The 27,805-nt window shown below is 40.1% G+C and overlaps 1 protein-coding gene across 1 annotated transcript; it reads left to right on the top strand.

The window, feature by feature from the left end:
* Nucleotides 1-51: 51 nt before the first annotated feature.
* RAB20 (RAB20, member RAS oncogene family) lies at nucleotides 52-27,314 on the top strand. Its single transcript, XM_042806262.1, has 2 exons — nucleotides 52-340; nucleotides 26,238-27,314. Exons 1-2 carry the CDS (start codon nucleotides 169-171, stop codon nucleotides 26,756-26,758), a joined length of 693 nt encoding a protein of 230 aa, XP_042662196.1. The 5' UTR covers nucleotides 52-168; the 3' UTR covers nucleotides 26,759-27,314.
* The last annotated feature ends 491 nt before the right edge of the window (nucleotides 27,315-27,805 follow it).

Raw genomic sequence — 27,805 nt, 5'->3', positions numbered from 1 at the left:
GTTGGAGCTGGGGCCGGATCGCGGCGGCGGAGGCTCCGGCGGAGCCCCCGAAGTTCGCGTTGCCGGCGCGGGGCGGCCCTCGGCCCGTCGCTTCCGGGGCTCCGCCGCGCCGGGCGGGCGGGGGGGGGGCGGGAACCGCCGGGCCGGGCCGGGCCGGGCCGGGCCGCCATGAAGAAGCCGGACGGGAAGGTGGTGCTGCTGGGGGACATGAACGTGGGCAAGACCTCCCTGCTCCACCGCTACATGGAGAGGCGCTTCCAGGAGACGGTCAGCACCGTCGGCGGAGCTTTTTACCTCAAGCAGTGGGGGCCGTACAACATCTCCATCTGGGACACGGCGGGTGAGACCCCGCGGGGCGGGGCGGGGGGTTTGGGGGTGGGGGTCCGGCCCTGCGGGCTCCCGCTGCTTCCCGTCGGAAAAGAGCCTCCCAGAAACTTGCGGGGTGTTTGCCGCCGGGCTGCCCCTCTCCTCCGGGGCCGCCGACACCTCCCGTGGTTTGGTCGCTTAGGCGTACGGTTTGCTTTTCCCTAATTTTGGCTCGGCCCTAACGGGAAGGCTGCAGATGGGAGAGACGGCGCTCGGGTGACCCGGCTCGGGACAGCATCGCCTTCCCGAGGAGCGGAGACGGAGGGGGGGAACCCCGCTCTGCCCCGACGGCGGGGGGGGGGATCTTCCCCGGGTGCCTGGTGCTTAGTGCCTTATTTCAGCGCTACTGCAAATTAAGTCGCCTAATGGTTTGACAAAGTCTGAAAAGAAACGCGTTTTTGGCGGGGCAAAAGGGGCCTTACCACCACTGCTAGCCGCTCAATGGCGTTTTGGTACCTGCTTTGCAGAATGTGGATGTACCGAGAAAATGCCCGTTTGCTTCCTTCTGCCCGAGTAGATGGTTACTGGCTGCAGATTGAGGCAGGAGTTAGGGAGGTTGCAACTTCTGTTCGTCGCTTCTCGCTGCGTGCTTTTACACGTCCACTTGATATCAGCTGGTGTCAGACTCAGACTTTCTACCGCACGCAGCTCGCCAACCGTTCAGACGTGGCTTGCGCTTTCACCTCAGCACTAAGAGCCTGCGTGTAAGGGTCTCATGCGCAGCGAGCACGGGCTGCAGGCGGTTTCTGCCTGGGATAGTCGCCCAGGGCTGTCTGGCCCGCTGCGTTGCGCCAGGCAGCATCTCCAGGATGCAGGAGGGAGCGCGGGTTGCGGTTTGGATTCCCGGGGTGGAGGAGGTGGGAGAGCAGGGGCTGGGGAAGTGGTTTGCGCTCTTGGTTATATGAATTATCTTGCTCTTGGTTATTAGGTCAGGAAGCTCTGCTCTGTCATGTGGAGGGCCAGACTACCCTGAAAAATGAGGTCTATGAATGTTCTTGCCTGTTGAGTTTCTCGTGGGAGAAATACCTCGTTTGAAATTTTTCTTGGTTTCATGTTTAGCTGAATTTTGTTAAAATCCATTAGTGGCAATATGAAGGCTGCAGACTGTATATTCTTGTGAAATTTGGGGAGCTGCAGCATCGTGCAATCTTCCAGTTTCCTCTGGGTGACGTTTGGGGGGGAAGTTCATTTGCTGTGTCACTTCATGTCACAATCTAGTCCAAAATGGCTTTTCCTGCGTCAGGAATTGAGAAGGAGGAAGGGGGACTGAAGTTACCACGAAGTTATGCAGAAACACTTTTTGGAGGGCGGGAGGAGACATCTAAGAGCTTTCGCTTCTTGCATTTCTTAATCTATTACTGTCAATAAAGCTTGCTAGCAGTAGGTCTGTTTTAAATACACTTTTTATGTCCTTTGCAGTATCTTTTAAAAAAATTCTGCTTCAGTTTTAGAATTGGAAAGTTTTACTGTGGAGAGTTTCTTGTGGGTAACTGCTGCTTCTTTCTGGTAAGCCAGTCTCATGTGAGCGATTAGCAGTGGGCTTTATTTCAGCAGAAGAATTATCTTGGTGAGATTATTCTTTGGTAATTTCCCTTATACCCTTCTGCTTTTTTTTTTTTTTTTTTTTTTTTTTTTTTTTTTAAATGATATACTATAAAATAAGTCCCTCCCAGGTTTTGTCTTCTGGTTTTAAAACCCTGTTTTCAGTCATTTATACTCACTGCAGTATTTTATTCACTCTTAGTTGAGGATTCGGGCTCCAGCTTTATGTGGAATCTGGAAAGCTCCGGAGATGGTTGGTTATCCCCGTGCCAGGCGAGGCACCCAGGCAGGCGATACCTGTTCAGAGCTCATCGCCGTCCCTCTGCGCCCCGCAGTGGGGCCGGTGCCGATGCCCCCGTGACACAGTAGTAGAAGCTCCTGCCACTTCCCCAGCCTCGGCGAGACTCCTGCAGCAGGATGGCTGAAGCTCCGACTGCAGAGCGGCGGTTAAAAAACAGTGTTTTATCGTACTAAGGGCAGCATAGCACATCTTCCTCACTCTTCTCTGTTGTTGGAATTTGCGTCGAGCCCAGCATCCCTTCTCTCGTGTTTCAGAGTCAGGTTCAGAGTCTTTCACTGTCTCCCTGTTAACTTGCTCTGCTGCAGAACGATGGAAGTTGCCAGGACTGGGCTAGACTGTACTGGGGCCTGTGGGCTCTGGTTTATTAGCAGCTCTCATTAATCTTCCAAGAAATAGCAGCTCCCAGGGCGCACACGTGCTTTCTCCTGTCCTGGTGAAGAAGGAAGGGACCTTGTGGACGCTTCAACTCTGATGTAAAGTCAACAAGGGGATTGAAAAGCCTCTATCTATCTATCTATCTATCTATCTATCTATCTATCTATCTATCTATCTATCTATCTATCTATCTATCATCTATCTATCTATCTATCTATCTATCTAAAAAAATGTTTAATTCTTTTTACTTTGTGCGGACCTTATGCTTTTGCTGGCTGAATGATGTCTGTAGTCCTTGGTCTGTGTCTCTTATCTCTCTATGTTGTCACTGTCTTATCTCTACCAGGTGAGTACCAAGTAAGCTTGGAATTTTTGTAGTAAGGAAGAGTTTAAAATTTAGCTCTTTTGTCTGTTTATTAACTTGACATTGCTTACTACTGAATTCTGGTGAAGCAGTTACAGGGTCATCAAATAGAGATACATTGTTTTCTTTAGCTGTGTGTTCTTAGGTACATAAGGGAATCCAGAAAGAAAAGATTATCCAGGAGATTAAAATTTTTTTAGCACAACAATATGACAAAAGTACAGTTCAGTGTTTGCACCCATTTTACCTACCTAAATACCGAGTGCCAAATCAAGATGCCTGTCTTAATACCCCAATAGTATTTTACACAATACACAGTGTAGAAATATGGAAGATCTGGCCTAGAAAATGAGGGGGGTGCTTGGCTGGCTGTAACTCTAGTAAAATACACAATTGTACAAGGTTAACTGGAATACATGTTATTTTTACATTTTCTTAGTTCATGTTATACGTTGCATGTGAATGTATGTTTATTTTTGTTGTTGCTTATCGGCATTATTTTGGGGACTGTTATCTACATGGATCAAAAGCTAGATATGCGTGGATATTATTAGTACTAATCAGTTTAGTTGCCAGTCTTCTGAGTTATTTAAAATATGTGTTGTCTTTACTCCTCACTCTGTTGATCTTGCATTACTTCTCACTCTGTTATTCAGAAAAATGTCACATTTTTTTCCAGGAAGAATTAAATTTGCTTGCCGAAGTGCTTGAAATGTATTATTCTGTGTTGTTATCACTCAGTAAATCACAGAAGTGCACACCTGACCTGTTCTACCGAGTTAGGTCTGAAGTGCAAATTGTTTTTTTTCTAGGGAGGGCTCTTCTCTTAATTATACATTCACACCCCTCTTTATCTTGGAAAAATCAGCTGCTTAGTCTAGTCTAAATCTTTCATGTTCTTATCCACAGGTCTTGTAAAATGGGTGTGCAGAAGTTGTCAGACATTTTTTTTCTGTAAATGCTCACTTCAAATAATTCAACATTTCCACTTTTCCAATCTGATGATTATAAGAGAAGTTATTTGGAAATAGCATTCAACTCAAGGAAATAAATAGGCCACAGATGGAAGAATACTTGGGAGAAGTATAATATGCTTGCCATGTTTTTATGCTCTTTTTGCCTTGTCATCTGCTTTTGGCTGTTTCTCCATTGTCAGAGGCTTGGATAGATGGTCTTGTGTCTGACCCAGCGTGGCTGCTGTTGGTGCAGAGAATTATTTACCTATATTCTGAAGTTACAAACTATATTTGTTTTTTTTCTGTTTGGGTCAGTGAATTCAAAAGAATTAAAAAAAAAAAAAAAAAAAAAAGAGTGCATAAACTATAGGAAAAAGAGAGAAACTGTAAACTTTTAGCATGTTTTAAAAGTCTAGTCTGCTGGATCGAGGCCTAGTCCCTAAAGCATTTGAGTGTATGCTTTGAGACCTTCATAGTTGTATGTTCAAAGTAGTATTTTTTCCAAGCCAATGAAGGTAAGCAACAGCACCAGCTAGAAGAACTTTTTCACATGAAAGGATTGGAGGTCAGAGACTCGGGATGTCAAAGCTATATATATATGTATATGTGTGTGTGTATATATTTTCTAGGCAGTGCTGACAGCAGCTGTGGGGTAAACCAAAATTTCCTGCTGGGTGTTGATGGCATGCAGCTCTGAGCTAGCCTTTTATCTCAGACAGCACAAACACATCCTGAAGTTCTGAGGGTCTCGGTCCTGTTCCACCTTTAAACCTGGAATACTAATGCATGGTGGCTGTGGCTAACAATGTTCTTGGGATTCTTTTGGATGTTCAGGCACATTTTTGATGCCTTGATATTACAAAAGGAAAAGCTTGTTTCTATGCTAGATTTCAATCTCTTTAAGTTGACATTTGTTCAACTGGTGCCCTCAGCAGCAAGGTTTCTTGATTATTAGTGGTCATGTCCCCTGTGCTGCTGGCTTAGTATTAGAGTAGCTAACTGGTAAGTTAATGACAAGTATTTCATAAAGTTCACTTCATGATACTGTAATTGTATTTTAAGAAGAGGGCTGGGTTTTGAACTTGCCAACAGATAGCTATGCAGCATTACAATGGGGAAACATAAAGGTTAACTGGGAAAGCAGACTTCCCTTATTTTCCTTCCTCTAATCTTGAGCTTTCTGTCTGCATATGAGAACTGATTTGACTATTTTCTTCTGTGAATATTGAGCTATTGGTTCATATTTTTACATCCCCCCCCCCTTTATTTTGCACCTGCAGATTTTTTTTTTTTTTTGTGACTTTTCACTCTTCGGAGCTACCAGGGACAAAGGCGGAAAGCATAGCCTGGAAAAGGCTTTTCTGTGGCAGTGTATCTGTGTAGGGAATGCTTATGCCTCTTGTGACTGGTTTGCTGATGATGTCTGATGGATGGGTGCTGGTGAGCATGTGTGAATTGCTCACAGTTTCTGATCTCTGATTGCCAGTGTTTCGTTGTCAGCAGTGCAGGCAACGGCCTGTGGTGAGCTTTCTCGGGCTAGCTGTGAGTGTTCAACTGGTAAGAAGTGTTAGGTTCCTCCCTTGCTTAGTTAGGCTTTGAGGTTTTGTTTTTTTTTTTTTTTTTTTACGAATTTGCCTGTGTTTATGTACACTTCCTTCTGCACGTTTTTCTCCTGGAAAGAGGGTGACCTAGAGGATTCTTAGGGGAAGCATGGGATGGGGTGTGACTCGGTCCCTGAAGTATGAGATCAGCTCAGGTAGATTGGTGTCCCTGCTGCCCTGGAGTCAAACGTTTCCCTATGTGATGAACAATATACAAATCAGCTGTAGGTAGGGAGGAAGCATGGTCCTCCATCATACTGAAACAGAACAAAGAAAGAGTAGGATTAAGTGGTTTATTTTCATCACAAGTGAAGACTGATAGTGACTACTCTGATATTCTGGTTTTGACTTTTGGAAGTAGAGGATTACAAAGGAGGAAAAGAAGCTACAGATGAGATGGTTAGGTAGGTTGGTCAAAGCAAAAGAGGAGCCTGAGGCATGTGGAAAATCCTTTCTGAATCTGATGAAAAGGCAATAGAGCGGCAGTTGGGGTTGGGTGTTGCTGAATTTGTGATGAGGTATCTTTAATTGAGGAGGTTGCTTGTTCAAAGGGTTTAGGGGACATCACCTCAAAAAGTGTCTCAGGCATCGGGGATCATTTAGTGAGAAAGGCTGATGAGTGTGTATCCATACTCAACAGGCGGGAACTTAACAAGATGTGAGATGGAAATTATGGAGAATAAAATGCCTTATGTTTTTTGGTGGTGTGTCACAGCTTGGGTCTGGCTGTCACCAAGAAGCTTTGATTTTTTTTGCTTTTTGCCTTTGTGACAATTATCCTGTGGGATATCATGTTGGCCTCTGCATATTAGTTGTTCATAATTGTTGCGTGTAAAACAAGGACAGCTGAGGGCCAGTGCCTCATACACAAATAGTGTGACTTCCCTGGGACTGCTGTGTACAGTTATAGTCCCTACATCTTGAAAAGGAAATCATGAGTGGAGGTTCAAAGGGACAGTATGGCTAGGTGCTAGAGAAAAATCTCTTGTGTATGTGGGGAAAACCCCTGAAGAGAGTTCATTGTCAGCGAGATCCATATCTGAAGCCTCTGAAGCAGGCTCAGAGGCAAGAATAAAGGTTCAGCTTTACATCATCCCTGGAAGCATGACTTTGTTGTTGTGAAACAGTGCACCAGATTACTGTTTTTCTGCAATGAATGTTTCCTGAAAAGAGCAGAATAACTTGGGAAGTGATTAAAAAATATGATGAAATAATAAATTATCCAGAGGAAGTTCTATTTTCCATGTCCCACAACTTAAAAATACAGTGATATACAAGTTCAGTAAAACGTAGCAAATTCACTGCTGTTGAAAGAAAGCACTTCTGTATGCAAATGAAACAAAAACATGGAAATACCTTGTCAGAGGGAATTGTGGAAGAAACACATAAAAAAGAAATAAGGGACAGAAGTAACACACTTTGTTTATTCAGCCATGGCTAACTCATTTTGTTGAAGAAGAAATTTTATTTCTAACGTGTAATTTTAGGACTGACCCTTGGGGAGGCAAGCTAATGGGGAGGGTAATCCACTTTGTTGCGAGTACTCGATGCAGGCCAAGATAAATGTCATGTATGGACATCTGTGGTAACTTTTCTATTCCAGCCCCCATGTTAAACCCCCGCTTTGCATGTGGTATTTAATAACAGCACGCAAAGTGACTGTGCTGTTCTAGCCCAAGTGGAAAACTACTTGATGGTTCAGTGAGACTCTCTCTGAATAGTATGAGTGACCTGAGGTCTGTGCCTGGTGAAAGCTGCCCAGTGTCATGCCATGGCATTGCTGCTTGACGAACATTAGCAACTTTGGAGACCTCAGTAGCACCTCAGCTTCTGTAACAAAGGAGGTCGTCTTGGCTTTCTAATTTTAGCCTGGAGCAAGGCCTGAGTTTTAGAGTCATATTGTAAAAGGGGAGCGAGGAGTTAATATTGACCATTTTCAAGTGCATCTGAGTGGACAGTGGAATGGAGAACAAGAATATGTGTTTGTCTAGTCTCTGGTGTATGGTTTCTGTTCTTGTTTTTCTATGAAAATTTTGCCTTTCGGTTTTCGCTGATACAAATGAGTTTGTACAAGTCCTTGAACTGATTAAGTCTATCTTAAACCCATGTTTTAAAGCCTCAGATTCTAAGTTGTAGTGATACTGTGAGTCTTCATAACGAAGAGTTTGTGCCTTTCTCACTACATCCTTTCTTCACTGCTTACTGAAGGAAGAAGTGTATTTTCCAGATATCTCTGTCAAAACTGACTTGACAGCTGAAAGGTTAAAGCGTTGACTGTCTGCTTTGTGACACTACTGAAAATGTAAGAGAGGGAGGCATGAACAAGAGAAATGGTTAGTCAAACAATGTAAATGCAATGGCAAAGCTGCTGACAAAAACTACAGACATGTGGAAATTCACCTTCCTGGTGGACTGGGAGCAGGTGGGAGAAATGGTAGAAAATTTCAGAAGGATGTCCAAGAACGGGATTATTCGCTTGAATAAAAATAGTCTCTTAGTAGGTCTCAGTGCAAAGGCGTAAACAGGTGTTCTGTGCAAGAAAGCAAGTTATTAATGCCCTATTGCACTCTCAGGTTGACATTAATATTTGTGAAATGTATACCTGAGGCGTCTAAGAAATGTCCACCCTTTCAACAGTTTGAGCATGAGGGGGAAAACACTGAGATGGGATAAGTTTTTCCCTAGTAGTTCTCTCTACCTGAGTAAATAGTGCTGAGTGGAACAGCAAAAAGCTTCATTAGCTGTAACATAGTATGTGTACAAAGTAACTCATGTTGACTCAGTTCTAGTTATTTCTGGGGTACCAGGCACCTTCTGTAATGAAAAACAAATAGCTACTTAGAATTGGTATTGCACCTTTATGTGCCTGAGCTTAGGCAGTCTGAGTTGTGATGTCTTTTTCTATTGACTATGCAATGAACTTTTGCCCTTTCCTTCGGAAGGAAGGTGACAGTGGGTGCTTAAAACACAAGTACAGGGCAGGTAACTAGCTGTTAGCCGTATGGCTTTACAATAACTTCTTTGAGCGCTCACATACGGTGAGTACTTCTCTTGTTTCGTCTGGCACATATGTACACACTATGGTGCGCAGATGTCAAAGCCAGGGAGACTCATAGCCAGCCTCACAGTGCTGGCTGAGATGCTCCTGATACTTAGGCCAGTTTAAGTATCTTCACTTCACACCACAATCACATCTTCTATCACAGATGAGTTGTTTGATTCACTACAATTACTATCTCATGTTGAAGCCACGAGCCATGTGAGCTGCCCAAGCAGTTTCTCCTCTGGCAGTGTTTCACTGCTTGAACTGAAGGTACACTTAGTAATTCCTCATCTGAGTCACATTGTACTATTGCAAAATATCCAGACAAGTAACCTTTGTTTGGGTCTCTCTCAAGAAAGACGCTGAGTCTGTCGTGGATACCTTTGGAGCCATTAAAAAAGACAGAATGGAAAGAATAATTTTCTCTCCCAAGTCTGAACGATTTGCTTTCTTCCAGGTGAACACTGGGTAGAACATCCTGGGATTTTATCAGAAGGCATCAAACTTGCGATAAATTCTTTTTCCTGTGCCTGTCATATTAACTGTAACTTCATATGCAGCACATGAAGATGTGCCTAGGAAACAAGATTTTAACTTAGTGGTTAAACTTAGCTTATGCAAGTGGTACTGCTGAGAGCAGAGGTGGTCAAAGGAAATTAGTTTGTTTTTTTTTTTTTTTTTTTTTTTTTTTTTTCCCGCCCCCTCTCAATTTGAATGAATTCTCAATGTAAGTAGTTTGCCATCCTTCAGCACAGGAGATCCAGGATAAAATCCTTTAGGACAACCAACTCAGTAAGAATACAAGATTTCCTACTAACCTACCTGGGCATGGAAAAAATTAAATCTAGAAGAGGACTTCTTAACATCATTTTTAAAGGGAGATGGATCATCAGATCTGTTTGTGAATCTTCTGATATATCTGTCTATCTCTTGGGAAGCAGACTAGAATTGGAGTTGGCTTTGCATGGGCTGCCAAGGAGCCATTCCTGGAAGAACTCTGCTGACAGTCTAAAGACCTGTGTGAGCTTGAATTTATTAGTCTTTTATAGGTAAAGCAAAAAGAGGAAAATGTGTATTTCAGCTTTTGCCTTTTCATCAGTTGTACTGGATCAAAAATACATTTCAGTCTAGTTTGTAGCATGGTGGAAACTTCATATACAGGACCCCAGGAGGAGAGATGATTAAAACTTTCAATACTCAAACAGGCCAATGTCTTATGAGTTAAAACTTCTGTGCTTTCAGGTTCTTTCTGTTCCACATCTTCATAAATTCTTTTTTTTTGTTTTTTTCTTTTCTGTCATGAAAACAACTCATCATATCCTTATCTATAGAGAATACCCCCTTTTCCCATTTTTTTCTGATCTACAGATTAATGAAGATTGAAATAATTTTGTTTAATAATGATTAATCATCTGATGTAGATACTTTTCCCTGTTTCCTCAGCCTCTCTTGTTGATCCACTGACACATTTTCTTTAATCTGTTACAATATTGCTATCTACCAGTTTTGTACTTCGGGAAGTTCCTGTCCAGCCACCCACCCAACTGCTCTTACATACTTAGTTGAAAAATAATGGTTTTCAGTACAGCTGAGAAAGCAGGACATTTTGCCTTTATGTTCTACAGCTGATGACTACTTAAGAATTTTTAGTTATGTAAAATATTCAACCATAGATATTTAAATATTTGAGATTTTATTTTTCTCTTAATTATATCATCATCTGTAGAATGAAGGATGGCTTATTTAGACCTTCAGGAAAATGTTCTTCCTCTAAGAATACATTAACTAGAAACCCCAAAGAAACAGTTTGGGAGGTAGGACAAGAGGGATTAATGTGTGGTACACTTCACGAAGAATGTGAAGCAAAAATTAGGTAGATTGAAATAGAATTTAAAACAAATGCCGGTCATCGGCTGGGTAATAATTTCTCTACATGGAGTCAAACAACTTTGATTCCTGCTTAAGCTCATGTTCCCAATCCACTTAACGACAGCAGTATAAAAACATACATGTGTGTTGTGCCCCAGTTGCAATGACCTTCACTTGAGCTCCTGCTTCCCTTTCCCCAAGGGGTTTGGGCTCACCAACTTCCCTTTCTGGTTGTGCAGGTTACTTCAGCGATGGGGCTGGAGCTTCATGCAGTTTAATGCCTTATGTTGTGAAAGTCCTCAGAAGTTCAGTTTCTGTTCTTCATAGTGGGGTCTGTGATCTAGGCGTACAGATCTCTCTTCTTAATTGTTGAGGCTAGAAATAAGGCTCTCTGTTATATTTTTTGAGGGGGTTTTGTTTATTATTTATTTGTTTCCATTCTTCAGCTGTCATTTTCTCTCAAGAAAAGCAAAAATTTTGTTTCATTTGGAAAAGGGAGAAATGACCAGAATCTGTAGCAGTTTATAGTTACGAAAACCAACAAAAGAAAAAGCTCTGTGTAGTTTACTTGTCATCTTCCAAGCTTCATAAGAGGGATCATCACATCTTGTGGGTTGCTGCAAGTGAGACTTTGGTGTTTTAAAAAAACTCCACTGGTATAATGAGAATGATTTCTCCTCCACCCTGATACAGGCTGTTGCTTATTTAAAAAGTAAATACTCTAGTTTTGTGAAACTGAAAATGTCTCACACCGTTCAGCTCCTCCAACCCTCACCAGTATGCTTGCTTCTTATTTTTATGAGGAGGAACAAACATTCCTGTAAGACTGTCTTTATGACTTGAGCTTTCCCTCCCACGGCAAATAACTAGATGTATCGCATTTGTATTGTTTCCCTTATTTCTTTTCCTATTTCAGCATTGTATGCCCATTCCACATTGTTCTGCTCAACTTCTTTTTTTACTTCAAGCCTTGGAAGCCCTGTGGAAGTGGAGTAGTTGGTGTCTGTCCTCTTTTTGAGTGGCAAAGCACTTTGTGACCTAGAGATGCTTCCTCATTTCTTTAATGATGAAAGAAAAGGATGTAATGCATGCAAATCTGTAGGCAGTTCCCTTTTGGTCAGTTCTTCACCCTCATGGCATCAAAGTTGAATGGGTAGACACTGTAGGGTGGTAACATTGCTCTTTGTAGCTTATTCTATATAGAAAGTTCAGAAAGCAGTTGTTTACGGGTTTTAGTGCTACTTTCTTTGTGCTAGGTTGGAGAATACTAATGAGACAAGATTGATTTTTACCATTCCTGTTTTGTGGTTTTTGGTTCTTTAATCCTCAAATTAATGCCTCTAAATGGCGAATACTAAATATGCTCTTAACAGTGTAGGCAGAGAAGCCAGAGGTAAGAGCCATATGTTTATCTTAGCCAGCGCACGTTCTGAAAACACAAGCCAACCCGCCCTGTGATAAAATAGTCTGAATGAGGTGAACAAGTTTAAGTACGTTCCCGTAAAACCCCGGCGGCAGTTGTATGTCTGGCATGGTCTTCCACTTTGGGTACTCACTGAATTCAGCCCACTGGATCACCAGAACTTCCCTCTGCTTTCCACCAATACCAACTATCCAGAAGCACCCAGTGAAGACAACTTCAACTGAATAGGAACTGATGGTGGTTGGTAAGAAGTAGAAGCAGGTGTCATTTTTTCAAGGATAAATTATGCGTGAATGAATTGCATGTGTTCTTAGTTGAGAACTTGCCTATAAGTAAACTGATGTTGAAAGAAATCATAAAAATATCTGTTTATTGAGTAGGCCTAGGTTTATGTCCCATGTTACTAAAGTGAGTTTCTCTCTCAAAAAAATAAAAGTGTATTTTTAATTCAGTTTGCAAGATCCATGGCCTCCTACCCATTTAAGAAGGTTTAAATATTTTTCAAATTGCTAGTGAAGGCTGGTTTAAAAGTCAAACAGCTGAGTTTCATGTCAGCAGTAGGTAGTGTGACCCTTAAATAAGAGGCATTTATAAAGTATCTGCTGCGGCAGACCGTCTGTGGGCGCCTGCTATTGATCTGATAACCATAGCTTCCTAAGGCATTTCAGACAACTCTGTGTTATTCATTATGCGTGCAAGAATAATTTCTCATTTTTGAAACGTGTGACACAGAAGGTAACTTCTGACAAGACAACCTGCCGGTTCTCCAATTCTTTTTTTGTGAAACCTAGTCTCTTTTTCAGGACATGAATGTTGCCATCAGTAGACACTTTTTTTTTTTTTTTTTTCTTTTTCCAGTGGTGAACAGTGATGGCTATCAGCATTCAGCTGCTGTCTTGTAAAACCGAGGTTATTTGGAAGTATTTCTAGTCGTCTTCTTCCTGTCATCTACTCTTAATCAACCTGGAAATGTACTAGTAGGATAAAAGATTTATGAAAATAGTGTGTGAAGGTACTGTCTACATATGGGCTTAGTAATTAATTTTATCTCCGAAAGGAATCATGGCCAATAGACTTGGGTTCCTCTCTCTGTACTTGAGGGTCCCAGAGCCTGTACTGAACAAAGCCGTGTTGCAGCTGTGGGAAAAGGGGATGGTCTCTGGCTGTGGAGAAGGGTGGGAAGGTGCGTTCCCAGGGATATGTGACCAGGTTGTCCTCATAGTCTTCCAGGCTGATTACCAAAAGCTAAAAAACTGTTGCTTCAGGTGCCCTGGTTCTGTGGTAAAATCACCCTGGAGACCCCTGAAAATGTCTGAAGACTGAGCTTTTTGCAGTCTTAAAATCCTCTGGCTGGTGTCCTGGGATGGCCCTGAAGAGGAGCACGGTGTGAGGGACAGCGCTGGGCTCCATCAGCCCGTCGCCACTGGTAACGCTTCCCGAGTATTGACAGCAGGATGGATCATTGAACCAGGGCTGATGGAAAATAGGCACTGCCATAGCTAACCTTCTTGTAAGTGAAGCTGGTCTGTGAAAGAAAAAGCTAACTTAGTGTGCTCACCTTGAGTGGGTGTGCACAAAAGAGATTATAGCTGCATGTTGGAGGTTTGGTTTCCTATACTTGGGAAGAAGGGATTTGGAAGACTTCACAGCTAGGAGGAAGAAATACATATGATGTGTTTGGAGTTAAAGTGGTAATATGGAAAAAGAATAATATTTCTAATAGATTAGACCATTTAATTTTGTTTATGGTTGGATACAAAAATTAATCCAAAGAGGATCTGCAATCAGTAACAACTAACCATTTTTCTTCTCTAAAATGCCACTGTCCTTAAGATGTTTATTAATGATATTTTCTCACAAAAATGGTGTGGTATATTGTATTGATTGACTTGATATGTATGTGGTTAACCTTCTGCAAAAAGTCCTATGGAGAATTTTGATTAAAAAAAAAAAAATCAAACAAGTTCTAAAGAAATATCAAGTGCAAAACCAATGTGTCTCATGAGGAAGTTGAAAAACCTAAGTAAACTTGAAACAGGAATAAAAATGAAGAAAAACAGGAAGCATTTCTTGTCTTTGAGGGAGCAGGCAGAAGCTGACTTGCAAACTCTTTGCTGAGACTTGGCAGGAATGCCTGAGAAGTGGTAGCATTTCAGAGGGTTTATTGAGATACAGTTAGGAGGGCAATCTCAATTAACCCTACCCATTTCTGGATTTATTTATTTATTTATTTAAGATCACACACCTGTATCAATGTTTGCTTGGGTGAATTGGAAGCCAAGTTAAACTTTCCAGCTCCTTATTGAGCAATATAAACCATCCAGTATGTGTGGAGTGACCTTCTGGTCCCACACTGCCAGTCAAACTGTGCTAAAATACTCCCAGCCATGCATTCCTGCCTGAGCCAAGGACCCGCTTCTCAGTTTGAAGAGCAAACTTTGGGAGGGAGTGTGGGCTTTGAAGATCTCCCTTCTGAGTGACTCTGAAGATAAAGACCTGGTAACAGCATCTGCTTAGCAATTGCTAGAGAAGTGGGCTCATCTGCAGTGCCTGTTCCCTTGTGGAAAGGAATTGTAAATTTAAGGAAAAAGTATCAGTTTTCAGGTACTGGAAAGGAAAAAACTAGCTGCTTTTAGAACTCATCTGTGGAAAATGAATTGTGTTTCTGTAGGAGGCACTTAATTCTTTGAGATCCCTCTTTGAGGAGATGGTCTGGTGTTCCAGTGGGCGTTACAACTGAAGGGCTTCCCACACAGCCCCGAAGTGAGCGGCTCAGCAGGCGACCTTGTTTTACAGCCCTGTCCTTTAACTGGCCTCTTTGCTACCCGCTGCTGAGCAATATTTGACCGTCAAGCTCTGCTGCTGCAGTTAAGTGTTCGCTGCTATTGCTTCCCGCAGAACTCTTCCAAAGTAAATCTGAAGGTTCCCCGCTCCCCCCCCGCCCCTTATGGTTTGCTTCCAATCATATTTTTCCTTAAGAAGGTCATCTGCAAAATGGCCACTTCTTTTTAAGTAGCAGTTTAAAATCGTCCTTTAAACACAGAGCTTCAGAAGAATGTTACATCGATGCTTCCATTTTACTTAGATTTAAATTTCTAAATTCATCCTTGCATGCCTGCTCTCATTTTAGTACAGGCACACAGGACCTTCATAAATTTAACTCTCGAGCACCCTGCCACGTTTCCTTTTCGGTAGAGATGGTGTTGATGCTAGATTTCAGCTGGACTTCTGGTGGAGCATTTGCTCGTAGACAGGATGATGATGTCCCCTAAATCTGGCATGGCCTTATTTCCTTTGCCAGACTTTAGTGTTTAGATAAAACATCTTCCTACACAACTGTGTGGTTGCAGAAGGAAATAGATAAATAGCAGTGTCGTTTTTTCAGTTTGTGTTGCAGATGCACTCAAGATCCACTTGCTGGACTGGAGAGGCTATGGGCAATTCTGTTCATCTTTTACAAGGCACTACCCTTCCAGACAGCTGAAAATATGTGAACTGCTTGAAGCTCCTCGGGTTATTTCCTTCTCTTACAAATAAAGTTACAGTACATCAAGAGAAGTAAATAAAATGGGTGGTTTGAAAAAAGTGAGTCTTATCTAGCAAAATGGAAAAGTTATTCAGTATTGTAGAGGTGTCAATGGAATCTTTAGCTACAAACAGATTTTTGTTTGGTGTGTTTTTTTTGTTAGTGGTGTTTTTTTTGTTTTTTTTTTTTTTTTGGCAGGTCTAGCCAAAGTTTTTGTTGGCAAAAACATGCTAGGTAATATGGTTAGGAGCTATTTTCTATGTAATGCTTTGTGTTACTAGGCATAATATGATTAAAATTAAAACTATGGATAGAAAACATATTGGTGGAATAAGTTGGTATTTCTATGGGAACTTTGATTTTTGAAATTAAAATTCTTGTGAGTTTAGGAGCTCAGGCTTAATTTCGTTATTAGAGTGGCAAGTTCTGATTTATTCTTGCCAGCAAGAAAAATAATTTTGTATTTATGTAACAGAACAGATTCTAAGTACCCTTTTGTCCCAGAAAAACTGAAACTAGTTCATGGGCTAAATCTTGTAGATAATAGGGATCTTCTCTGATAGTATTTCTTCTCCTTTATGTAGGAGTTGTGCCGTTCCTTTGCCTGGTGAAGACATTGCTGGTTACAGATACCACGAACATGCATTCAGTCCAAAGACACTCAGTTTATAAATCTCTTTATAAAAAGATGATTGCAGCTACAAGTGTGCAGACTAAACAAATGCATAAGGCTGCAAATGAAGAGAGACTAATGGTATGGAGTTCTGGTAACAGGTTAAGCTAGATTCATTTGGGCAACAATGTGTATTTTGCAAGGTCCATTAAGTTGGTAGCAAATGACAAACTGAGCTCTTGATACCTTGTAGTGTCCCAGGGCCTATGAGCTGTTCTGAAAAGTCTACCAAGTGTACAGAGGGATGAAAGTAGTGAAGAATTTCAAGTAACCTCAGCTTCGGTAAGACCCTTTTACGGTCTTGATTATAGAATAGTATGAAAAGATTGGAGAAAAGAGCTACAGGTATGGTTAATAGTTTAGAGGAATCTGCCAGAGGCAAAGAGCCTGAATATGAAAAAATGTTGATTTCTCTGGCCTAACAAGAAGGAGGTTAAGTCATACAGAAATACCTTTCAGGGAGGAGTGGGGAGTTTTTCTGGGTTTTGGGGAATGCAGTGGTTTTAGTCTTGGGTTTGGTTCTGTTTGTTTTTTGAAGAGGATACTTCATGAAGGTGAAAGTACATAAAAATTCAGAGTCTAAAAGCTGAAACACAGCAAGCTAATTTGTGGGATATTAATTTATCTATCTTTGGTTGCTTTATATATTACAAATTTCTCCTCAGTCACAAAACGAGGGCTGAGTGAAATTCTATCATCTTTGTTACGCAGGAGATCAGACTCGAATGAAGATTACATTTGATCTCTGTCCTTGCTCTGTGAATTTTTTTTTTCTTTTGTTTTTTTCTCTTCTCTCCCATGTTAACTTGATCACCTCTTTCCTTTGAGTGTGTCCTATGGGTCTGTCTTTGGAAATCAGTAATGGACATCTCTGCCAGTTATGGAATGAAAATTGACAAATTGCTCTTCAGGGCTGGATTAAAAGTTTCCTGGAATATGTAAACTAGTTCATAACCCAATAATACAGGATATGACAAGATGACTGAGGGATGTTTATTATAGTTGAGATGTGGATGAGAGGTTTCATCTGCAGTAATCTGTTTTTTTGGATACCTCTGTGACTCGGCATGCTCTGCAGGATGCAATAATGGATTGATTGGCACCAGCGCAAACTGCTAGGCATCTGCTTTTAGTTTAGCTGCCTTTAGAAAGCTTTCTTAAAAGCATGTTTCTCCATAAACTATCACACTGTTAACTGTCAAAACACAGCAAATTTTTTACCCGTGTTTCAGTTGTGGGTGCTTTAAAGGTGTGCTCTGAATTAAGGCTATATGTCTTTTGAATCATTTCTTCAGCACATCAGAAAAATGTTGTGACTAGACGTTTTATTTTGGAGCTTCTACCAGCTGCCTAGAAAGATAAACTTGTTAGAGGATATGAAATAAAACTAACCGTGTAGCAAAAATTCCCATTATTTTCTGTTTTGCCACTTTTATTAAACAGGTTTTTGTGTGTGCCCTTTTGCTGAAGCAAAGCATATTGCAAGAAGCCGTCATCTTCAGATAACACTCAGATGATCCTGTAGATCATTAACCACGTCTTGCTGAGTTTGGCATGTGACGCGCAGTACACCACGCTGACATTATTCTTGCATAACTCCTCAGCGTGCTGTTTGTCCTAACAATAAAAAGCCCATTTAAGTGAATTTCTTTGGAGGAATTGTTTTATGTGAACCGTGCCAAAGTATCACTTTTGGAATGTTAATTGAATTGATGTTTTAATAGTGATTAAAGAGTCTGAAACTGCTTGACCTATTGGTATAGTTCAAGTTTGAGGAGGGAAAGCTGTTCTTGGAAATGATGGGGGCATGGGGGAGATTGTTCTCCCAGTTGGTCACGGCTGTCTTGAATAGGTTGTGCTATAATCTCTGTGGGTGTATGTAGTAAAAAATAAAAAAAGGAAACACAGCCAAAATGGAATTATGAGCACTTTCTATTGATGAAAACCATAAAAGAATCAGCAAATTAATAATAGTTGCTGCTGTAATTTATTTTAGCTGGCTCTTAAGGTGACTTTCCTTTTGAAAAGACTGCATGCTAGGAATCAGTTTAAGTCTGTAAAGAAATACAGAAGGCATTACTATTAGCAAAGTTATTAATCCTTATAAGAGAAGGTTCAACTTTCAGAAGGTAGGTGAAGTGGCTAGAATTTTAGGGCAAAATCTTTTACCTACTTCATATTTGTTGGTCCCTGCTGAGACATTTCCTACAAACCTTATATGGCATATCAGTTATTTTTGGTTTAGTTATTATATTTAAAGGGGAGTGGAAGGAAGTAGGCCAAAAAAGCTCCTGGATATAGCTTTTTTCATTAGATGTATTACTATTCATAGGTGTTGAGTGTAGTGGAATTTCCATTTCCAGTAAGTAAATGCTCCCTTTTTCTTTATTTCAGATGTCTTCTAGTGATTGTCTTTGTTCGTAAAGATTCAAAATTGATTCCTTTCCCAGTCATACTGGTGGTAATTACAACTCCAAAAAATTGAATTAATATGCTGCCTTTGTATTAGAACAAACAAAAAGAGCAAAACCTCAGACACGATACAGCTGTTGTTTTGTTTTTTTCTCTATAGTTTGTCTTTATGGTCTTTAAGAACTTACTATTTTTCCATCTTTGTCCTGCCTTCCATATCTGTTTCCATGTCTGTTTGGTTTTCTTGTGAAATGTGGATAGAAACACATGATTTGTATTTTTAGTGCCTTTAACTAAAGCAGGGGAAATAAGAGGGAGTTGCTTTTCTTAAGGCACACTGGTAGCTGCTGGTACGGACTAGCCTTCCCGGGGCTAGTCTTCTCTTGACAGAGTGTTAACAGCTAATTTAAATGCCCGAAAGGATGTTGGTTTTGTTAAGTAAAGGAATGGAAAGAAAGGATGAGCTTTTTTATTTTTCACTTTTCATATTACATTGGAGACAGACCCCCCAGTAATAGGCCTCGATGCTTGATAATGTTAATCATCTCATCCAGTTTCTTCTGAATACTATTGTAGCTTCTCTTCTTATTCCATGTAGAATATATTAATATCTGATAAATATTCCTGCATAAATTTTCAGGGAACAATTGGTTATCCTTCCAAGATAAGATTTATGCTAATTTTTTAAACTGTGTTTCAGAATTAGTCCTTTCAAATGGTCCTTCACTTATTAATTGCTGTGTATTTTCCCTCATTTTTGATTCCTATCAAAATTTAGGTTTCCTAATAAAACAGTTTTACATATATTTTGGGATATGTTTTTATCCTAGACCCTGCTGGATCACTGATGATAGTTTGGTAGACTTCTAAAAAAAAAAAAAAAAAATCTTTCTTTAATATTTTTATTTACCCAGAAAGGTGCAGCTTAATCTCTCAGGATAAAAGCCATACTGTGGTGCCATAGCTCATAAATTTGGGATTATAGTGCCAAGGCATTTCCTGTCTCATCAAAATTTTTCTCTGCCTCTAGTCAGACATCTAGTTGGATTTTCTCGAGTAACTTATCAGGCTGTTCAGACAAAATCGGATCTATTAAGCTTAATATTTTAATGTTTGGTAGAACTCTATTCTATTCTATAAATTTCCAGTAGGTTGTATAAGACTACTGTTTGTGAATTTTGCGGGAACTAGATTGCAGTGACCTAATGTAATGCCACTTTCAGCCCAGGAAAATAATCTTACATTCCTCCTGTATAACAGCGCACTGAACTCTTGAGATTGGCCTTTTATTCAAGTGTTATTAAGTTAAATGTATTAGGAAGCATCTTCTGCTTCACTGTTATGGTTCACAAGGCTTTCTCATCTGTTGCAGACAGTTTGACAGTTGGTTCATTTGAATCTGGGACTTGCCCCCATTTGAATATTGTGATCTTTTTTTATGGGAAGATATTTGTAGCACTTGAAACAAATGTCCTGTGTATATTTGCCTTCCTGAATGCCAGCCTCTAGGCGGGAAGAGCAGCTCATGCAGTGTACTTCATTTGTCTATATAAAAGCAGCAGTATAAATAACTAAATGCTGTCAGGCTTGGATCTTAGTAACTTTGGGCATGAGCTTGTGAATAATATCTATGATATGGAATGTGTGTGTGTTGGTGAGAAGGAACCATGCATGCAATGTGATGGTGCTTTTATGTGTTTTTATGGTTTAAATTGGAATGAAAATGAAAATGCTTTACTGAATGAAGTTGTGTTATTTGTTTCAATTTATTGTAAAAGTGTTTTTGAATAACCCACATTTTCTAAGACCAGATCTGAGGGGATTTAAGTAATTCATAGATAGCGATTATGCAGTGGATAAGTTCTAGTCTTTCTAGCCATGGATTTTTGTGTCTAAGTGAAATATTTGTTAGTGGAGGTGTGATATTTCTAGTATGGTAATTAAAGCTGACTGAAGTACAGGGCTCAGTTTAGTTGTGATTTCTTGTATTGCCCAAGTGAAAGTCAATGATTGCTCCTGTTCATACGGCTTTCTTGCTCACACCGAACTGCTGTTTTGCAGCAGGAGCTTTGCAAGCCCAAACTTGATGCACATTTGTAGAGTAGGGATGTTTGTGCCGTCTTGGGAATTTCAGACTCCTTCAGAAATCAAAGTATTTGTTCATTAAGTCAAAAATACATAGATTTAAGGGAAGAGATGGTCTCTTTTGCTATTTTACATCATCTTTTATTATGAGGTAGAGGTACTTGACAGCCATTGAGGGTAAATTCCATTTAGAAATGGAGTAAACTTGTCCCAACTATATATTACATTGAGCCTGCTTTCTTGACTGACTGTCTTTAAATGGTTTTTCTTTGGAGTGCTGTATTAAAGAATTTTCCTTTGTTCGTTGTTCCCTTAACCCATGTGTCTGTTATTTTCTTCTTCCTTGTGTATCTCTTTCTACTTTAAAACATGAAAGTGAAGCCCTTTGGGTATTAAGATCAGTACTTTCCTATATTTATGTTATGTTCTGCTTTGGCCAAGACATCCATATCTAATTCCAATAGCTTAAATAGAAGCTCCTGAAATAGGGCACAGTTCATGCCTTGAATGTTGATTCATATTTAAGTAATGTGTATAAACAAAATAAATGTCATTTTGATTTTTAGTAGAGCTAGAGGTCTGTTGCATTCTAAAACTTCAATATACACAAGTATATTCCATAATGTAGCATTGTGAATGTATAATACTAGGTGAGGTGGAGCTTAAATGAATTTTCTACTTTCTCAGCTGTAATTGTTTTGGTGGTTGGGTTTTTTTTGCTGTTTTTTGTGTGGGTGTGTGTTTTTTGTTGTTTTTTTTTTTTTTTTCCCCTCCCCAAGTCTTTTATTCTATGGGGAATTTTGTCTAGGAGAGGAAACCAAATGATGGCATTTTTCTGATGGATCTGGAAATCATGCATTCAGACAGCTCCTGGATATGTAAAAATTGAGCTCTCCAGTGTTTTCTGACTCATTTGTTTCCACTATTTCCTACTTCTGTCCTCCATGTAAATCCATTGGGATGGAGAGCTTTATTTTTATCCCCAAGTAACCACAGGCATAGTCTGGTTCTTAATAAAGCTCCTTACTTCAAGGGAAATGTGATAAAACCACCTAGAAGAAATAAATATCCATCTTGAACAAGGTAATGAAGAACTCTGACTTCATCAGTGTCAAAACTTTGCAGCCTGATTCACATGTGGGTAGGGGAATTTTCCTGAAACCTTCAGGGACCTTTATTATTTGGTCTTTGATAGTCGGTATATATCTCTGTATATGTGCACAAACAGTAATCTCAGTTCCTAGCAAAATCATTTCCCCTGCTGCCCTTGAAAGGGTCACAACTTTACTGCTTTGTCTGCAAACAGAAGGAAATGCTGTACCTTAAAAAAGCTGCTTCTTTCTGCTCTTGTGATCATGCGGATGCTCCTGCCAAGGTAACTCAAGAGCATCAGGGTCACCCTTTGAACCTTCATCCACTGCAGCTGAATCCTTAACTCTCATTTCTTTCTAATACTGGTTTCTGTGCTGTGTCATGGGTGTTCTACTTTCTCTTTTCTTTCTTGTTTTGGCTATTTCCCTAGGGCACAGTTCCTGTTTCTCTTAATGTACACTCAAGTTCAGACTCTCTTATATAGGAGAAAGACTTTGCAAGGCAAAACCTAGGCGATACCTTGTGTTTGTGTTAATTTCTCATTATTGTTCAGATAACAATCCTGCTTAAATTTCTGTGAAAATCCTTGGAAGGTAGCTGGTTTATGGACTGAGATCTTTCTGTACAATTTTGCTCTCTTGTTCATTTTTAATGTGATGTTAGTGTGCTTCTGTTGCCCACCTTTGTGTACTTTTCTACACTACATATTTACTTAAGGAACTCAGAATTTAGGTTACCACTCAGACTGTGACATTAGAGTAACGACTGCTTTTTTCATCACTTTCAGGAAGACCTTTTTAGCTCTTTAGTATTTGTGGTGTTTTATTCCCTCAAGACTTAAAGTAACAGTCTGTTTTGCATTCTTGTGCATGCTCAGCACTGAGAGATTTAAAACTTGTTCTTCAGGTAGAGGATTTCTTGAAAGAGCGTGTGTGGGAAGTTACGCTACTTAGGAAGTTGTGGTGAAAGCCTTTGAAGAGGTGGTAGGTGAGGAACATTCAAATCTGTCTGGAGGAAATCTTTTGCTCTCATAAACATCAGCAGCGACTTCACAGGCTCCTTTGGATACCACCCTGAGGGGCGGCGGGCAGGAGGACAGCTCCAAGGAGGAGGCTGGGTCAGCGGAAAATGCTTGTTGGCTGCACTGCTCCCGAGTGGGTCTCCAGCAGGGTTTCATATACTTGCTGGAAGAGCCTCTGAGAAGCTAATGCCACTGCAGGTAGTCACATCGCCACATATCACTACCTGCAGGGTTGTCAAACCGCCGTAAATAAAGCAAAATATAAAGATGAAATGGAAATTAAAAATGGAAATTAGTTTTGGTCGCTAAAAAATTTCCCTAATGTTGTACCTTTGTAGTTGATTTAGTGGTTCTTGCAATTCCCTTGTTTGCAAATTATACGATAGTTCTTGTATTCTTCCTTGCTACCTTTATTTTTTGAAAGGGTGAAATTGTTTAATTCTTGGATTCAGAGTTTACTGTTTAATTTAGCTAATTGTATAAAAAGGTGCGTGGTTGGATTGGGACAAGGTAGATCCAGAGAAAGAAGTAACTGGCTATAAGAAGAGGGTGGCTGTTTTCATGCAATAAGTTTTTCCACCATAATGTCTGATACTATTTTGCCTGACGCCGTGGGGACAGATATGATATTAGTTTAAATACTTTGTATAGTTTTGTGGGTTTTTTCCACATCTAGGTTTGTTCCAGCCCTTAAGCGCTGGAATTGGTCTGTACAAGGAAATAGCACTGCAAAAATAAAATATGCATTTTTTCTGCATGTAGATTGTGCTGTGTGGGTGAGTTGAGCGAGACTATCCATAATTCCTCTGACATAATTAATCCCTTATGCAAAGTAAATTCTTCTTACTGTGTCTTTCCCCTTTTCAACAGTATATTAATTGTAGAAGTAGCCAGTTTGTAGTTAGAGTGTAAAAGTGTCATGGTTTATATTATGCCGTGCAAGATTAGATTAGCATACAAATTCCATAAAACAAGTAATAGTGTTGTTCTAGTACTCGGTTGCTGTAGCAAATGGTTCTGGGGGCTGGTTTTTATGGTTTAGGCATCTGAAGTGGGGGAACGGGGGAGGATATATATTCCATTGTGGCTTCCAAACCACAGTATAATCAGGGTTCGGATGAAAACAAAGTAGGTCACAGCACAAACTTCTACTGAAAAATTAGAGACTTTTAAAGACTCAGTTGCATTGCAACTGAACGCACAACTTTGAATGTGAGATTGGAGGAAAAAGTGTAAAAGCACTGATCTCCTCCCTCCCTTATATTCCAGTCTCCCCTGCCCTTACCCGACATACTTAAACAAGGACATATCTATTATTATTTATCTATTTTTTTTTTTCTTTTTTTTTCTCCTTTTCTCCTACCTACCAGATTATCAGTTAAAGAGTTTCTTTTGCTGGGGGAAAACAGATTGGAGGTTATAGAAGATTGCACATAAATAATTCTCCATAAGCATCGTCTAATGCTTTTCTGAACTCCATACATTGAACTTTTGACCTCTGCAATGTCATATAATACTTCTTGCCAATTATTCACTGTGTAGGAAAGTATTTGAACTACATGAGTGATTTTTTTTTTTTTTTTTTTTTTTTAATGCCAAATCCTCATTTTCTGTGTTACAGGAAAGAGGAAATAGTTGTTCCTGGGTTACTTTCTCAGCATTAGGCCTGAATTTATACATATAAGTTTATTTCCCCTATTTCAATCATTCTCCAGCCTGAGAGATCCCACAATTTTTCCTCATTCCAGAGTTTTGCATACTTCTGAGCATCCTCCCCAGCTTCCTTTTATACCTGTGCACCATTTATCTTTCTATTTCTTTTGCAGTTACTAGAATTTCACTCTGCATTAAACCTCTAGTGAGCTTTGGATTTCATGTTGTAGCTTGAGGCTTTCCAGTTTTGTTTTACTGATAATGACGAGCGCTTTGTCTCACTTCTGGCCACTCTGGAGTAGAGTCCTGAAATTTGTCAAAGGACTTATTGCAGTGACTCAAAGATCTATTTTAAGCTTTACTCCTGACTGGAGATAGGCTCTGAGTTAATTTCATAGTATGCATGTTCATGTGCAAATGTGTTTTCCCAATATACCTGTATATATATCCCAATGTACATATATGTATATATATCCCAATGACCTGTATTTTTCAGCATTAATTTCTAATGTGATTCTTATTCCACAGTCATTGACAAGAATTTTTTGATGCTGTAACTTATGGTGATCAATAGCTTTGTGCAGAAAATGAATGTAACCAGATCACTTCCAGATTTGCTATAAATGGAGGCTGTGTGCAAAGGCACTGTTATAAAGAAAGTTGAAAAATGATGTTGATGATTCTTAAATGTTCAGAAGAGCATAGTTGGATCTGGTTTTATCTTTTTTTAAATTTTTTCCTCCCCTTTGTTCATTCATGCTTCTGTTCTGTAGTGACCTAAGGCTGACTCTGCTGACTGGTTGAAATCTAGTGTGTTTTTGTCCTTTTCTCAATTGAGTTTTGGGGAGCAAAGTGAGTGTGCTACAGCAAATTCTACACGTAGCAGATATTTGGGAAAAGTTGCAGTTCTTGATAGGAAAGGAAAACACCGTTTGTCTGTCTTCTGCCTCATTTCCCTTAGTTTCTTTGCAACTACTGAAAAACACTGTTCAGTTCCCAGAATTTAAAGGAGAGTCAATGTCGTCTTCCGAGAATCAAATTTGAAGGAGACCATGAAGGCTTAGCTGGAAGTTCTGGTAGATACTGAGTGGTGAGGAGGAAGAAGTGTTTTGTTGCTAACTGTTGGTTATTGAGTGATGGTCAGGGCTACTTAAAAGATAAATCACTCTTAAAATGTAGTTAGGGTTCTCTATATTGTGTGTGTTTAATACTCTGAAAAAAGTGTGAGTACTTGTGGTGGGACAGATACAGATCAATACAGGCTATATATGGCAGCATTAAGGACAAATCTTTTCCTGTAAAGCCAATGTACCTGTGAACTGTGGGCATGTAGCATGGGAATAAATTGCTTACAGAATCCTTCAAAACCTAGGAAGAAGTGGATGACTGACTTTGGTTCAGCTTTCTGAACTGGATGTACTTGAAAGTGTGTACTGCATTTATAAGAATAATAAATTCTAGCAGAATTTGAAACAGTAGAACTTATTTTTTTTGCTTATAAATGGTTAAATAGGTGAAATGGGCCATCTGTGGATGCAAGCAGGGTAGTTGTTAATGTGACATTAATGAACTAGTACGCAAATTATTAAAAAAAAAAAAAAAAACAAAAAAACAAAAAACAAACCAACCAAAATTTTTTTTGCCTTCTGCAACTATGAATGCTGTGTCACGCTCGCTTGCTCACTCGCCTTTACAGATTCCGATTCCCTGCTCTGAAATTGAGCAAGCGGTGAGCTGAGCTGTTTTACGGCACGGTTGCACTCGTAGGGAAAAGCAGAAGGAAAAAAACCTGAAAGTGCTACAAATAACACATTTTTACCTTCACTGCTCCATCCAGACTTGTGAAATTGGCTTAAAATTCCTCAAACTCTTTCACTCGGTTAATAACGTAGCTTCCAGCACACTAACGCTTTGTTGTGTTCCAACCTTTGCCAGGACGGGAGCAGTTTCATGGCCTCGGGTCTATGTACTGCAGAGGAGCAGCTGCTGTGATCCTCACGTATGATGTGAACAGCCTCCAGAGCCTGACGGAGCTGGAAGAAAGATTCTTGGCACTGACGGACAGTGCGAGTGCTGACTGCATTTTTGCTATTGTTGGAAACAAAGTTGACCTCACCGATGACTGTGCTTTACCACCGGATGAAAATAGACCTGAGAAGTCTGTTGCCAGCTGTAGCTCGAAGGTACGAAAACAAGTCCGTGCAGAGGATGCAATTGCGCTCTATAAAAAGATACTGAAATACAAAATGCTAGATGAGAAGGATGTTCCAGCAGCTGAGAAAATGTGCTTTGAGACAAGTGCAAAAACAGGATACAAGGTGGACTACCTCTTCGAAACTGTGTTTGAGATGGTAGTCCCGATAATTGTACGTCAGAAAGCTGAGGGACCACCACAAACTGTAGACATTACTGACTACAAGCCAGCAAAAAGGACAAAATCTGGTTGTTGTGCCTGAACCATTTACAAGACATAAGGAAAGGGGAGGGATTGTTTGCTCCAGCAAACTGAGGAGTAACAAGGGCTTGCAGTTTACCAGAAAGGAAAAATCAGAGAATAAATAGACTAAAATGGTGTATGTGGAAAAAAACAACTCTTCTGACCATTAAAGGTTTTTTGGGAAGCTCTGTGTATAAAAACGGGAATGTGAGTGAAATTATGGAGAAAGACTTGCCAGTTTCCATGGACTGAGAAGACAAATGGTGTGTTAGTACAACTGGTAGCGACAATCATTTGAACAGTTTTGAAGGAGTCTGATTTTTAATGACTCATTATTTCATGTTGCATGTAAATCATCTGTTTGTGTACTCTTGACAGCTTTCACATGATTATCGTCTTTCCCCTTGTGATTCTAACTTTGCAAGATTGAACACACGGTACTTCTATATTCTTAAGAGAAGAAAATCCAGGTATAATTTATATATGTAGCTAATAAATCAATTACAGTCTTTTTACGTCAGATATGACAGTGTAAGATTCAGAAGCTGAACTATTAAAATCACTGTGGATACATACTCTTCATTTGCAGACTTTATTACTGTGACTTCTCCTTTTATAGTGGGCTTTCATGTGTAACAGGCAGCATCACAACTCTTGCTGCTTTAATTGCAAGTTGCGGGAGGAAGTCTTTTCTTTCATTTTTCTCCTGTAATGCTTTTTAATGTGGATAACAAAGGGTTTTTTGGGGTGGAAAGAGGCAGTTTCCTATTTTGTAGAGACCTCTTTGTGGTGTCTATAGGATGCCATGGTGCTGAACACCTGTGTTCTGTCTCACTTCCAACTCCTCAGTTGTGCCCAGGCAAAGCTGCAGCTTTGATTTTTAGCAGCTATGCATGACATTGCCATCTACCTGGAGGGAAGTGAGGACTGTCATTTTCTGATGTGAAACAGGCTAATGCAGGAGGAAGGGAAGACACACTGGCTTTTGTGGAGTAGAAAGGCACATGAAGGAGCACTAATGAGGTACGTGGTTTCCTTCCTGACTGCAGTAAAAAGGAGAGGCTAA

Source organism: Tyto alba, unplaced genomic scaffold (assembly GCF_018691265.1).
Source record: "Tyto alba isolate M040663 unplaced genomic scaffold, T.alba_DEE_v4.0 Super-Scaffold_45, whole genome shotgun sequence".
Taxonomy (NCBI): Eukaryota; Metazoa; Chordata; class Aves; order Strigiformes; family Tytonidae; genus Tyto; species Tyto alba.
This window is presented reverse-complemented; position numbering and strand designations above follow the sequence as displayed.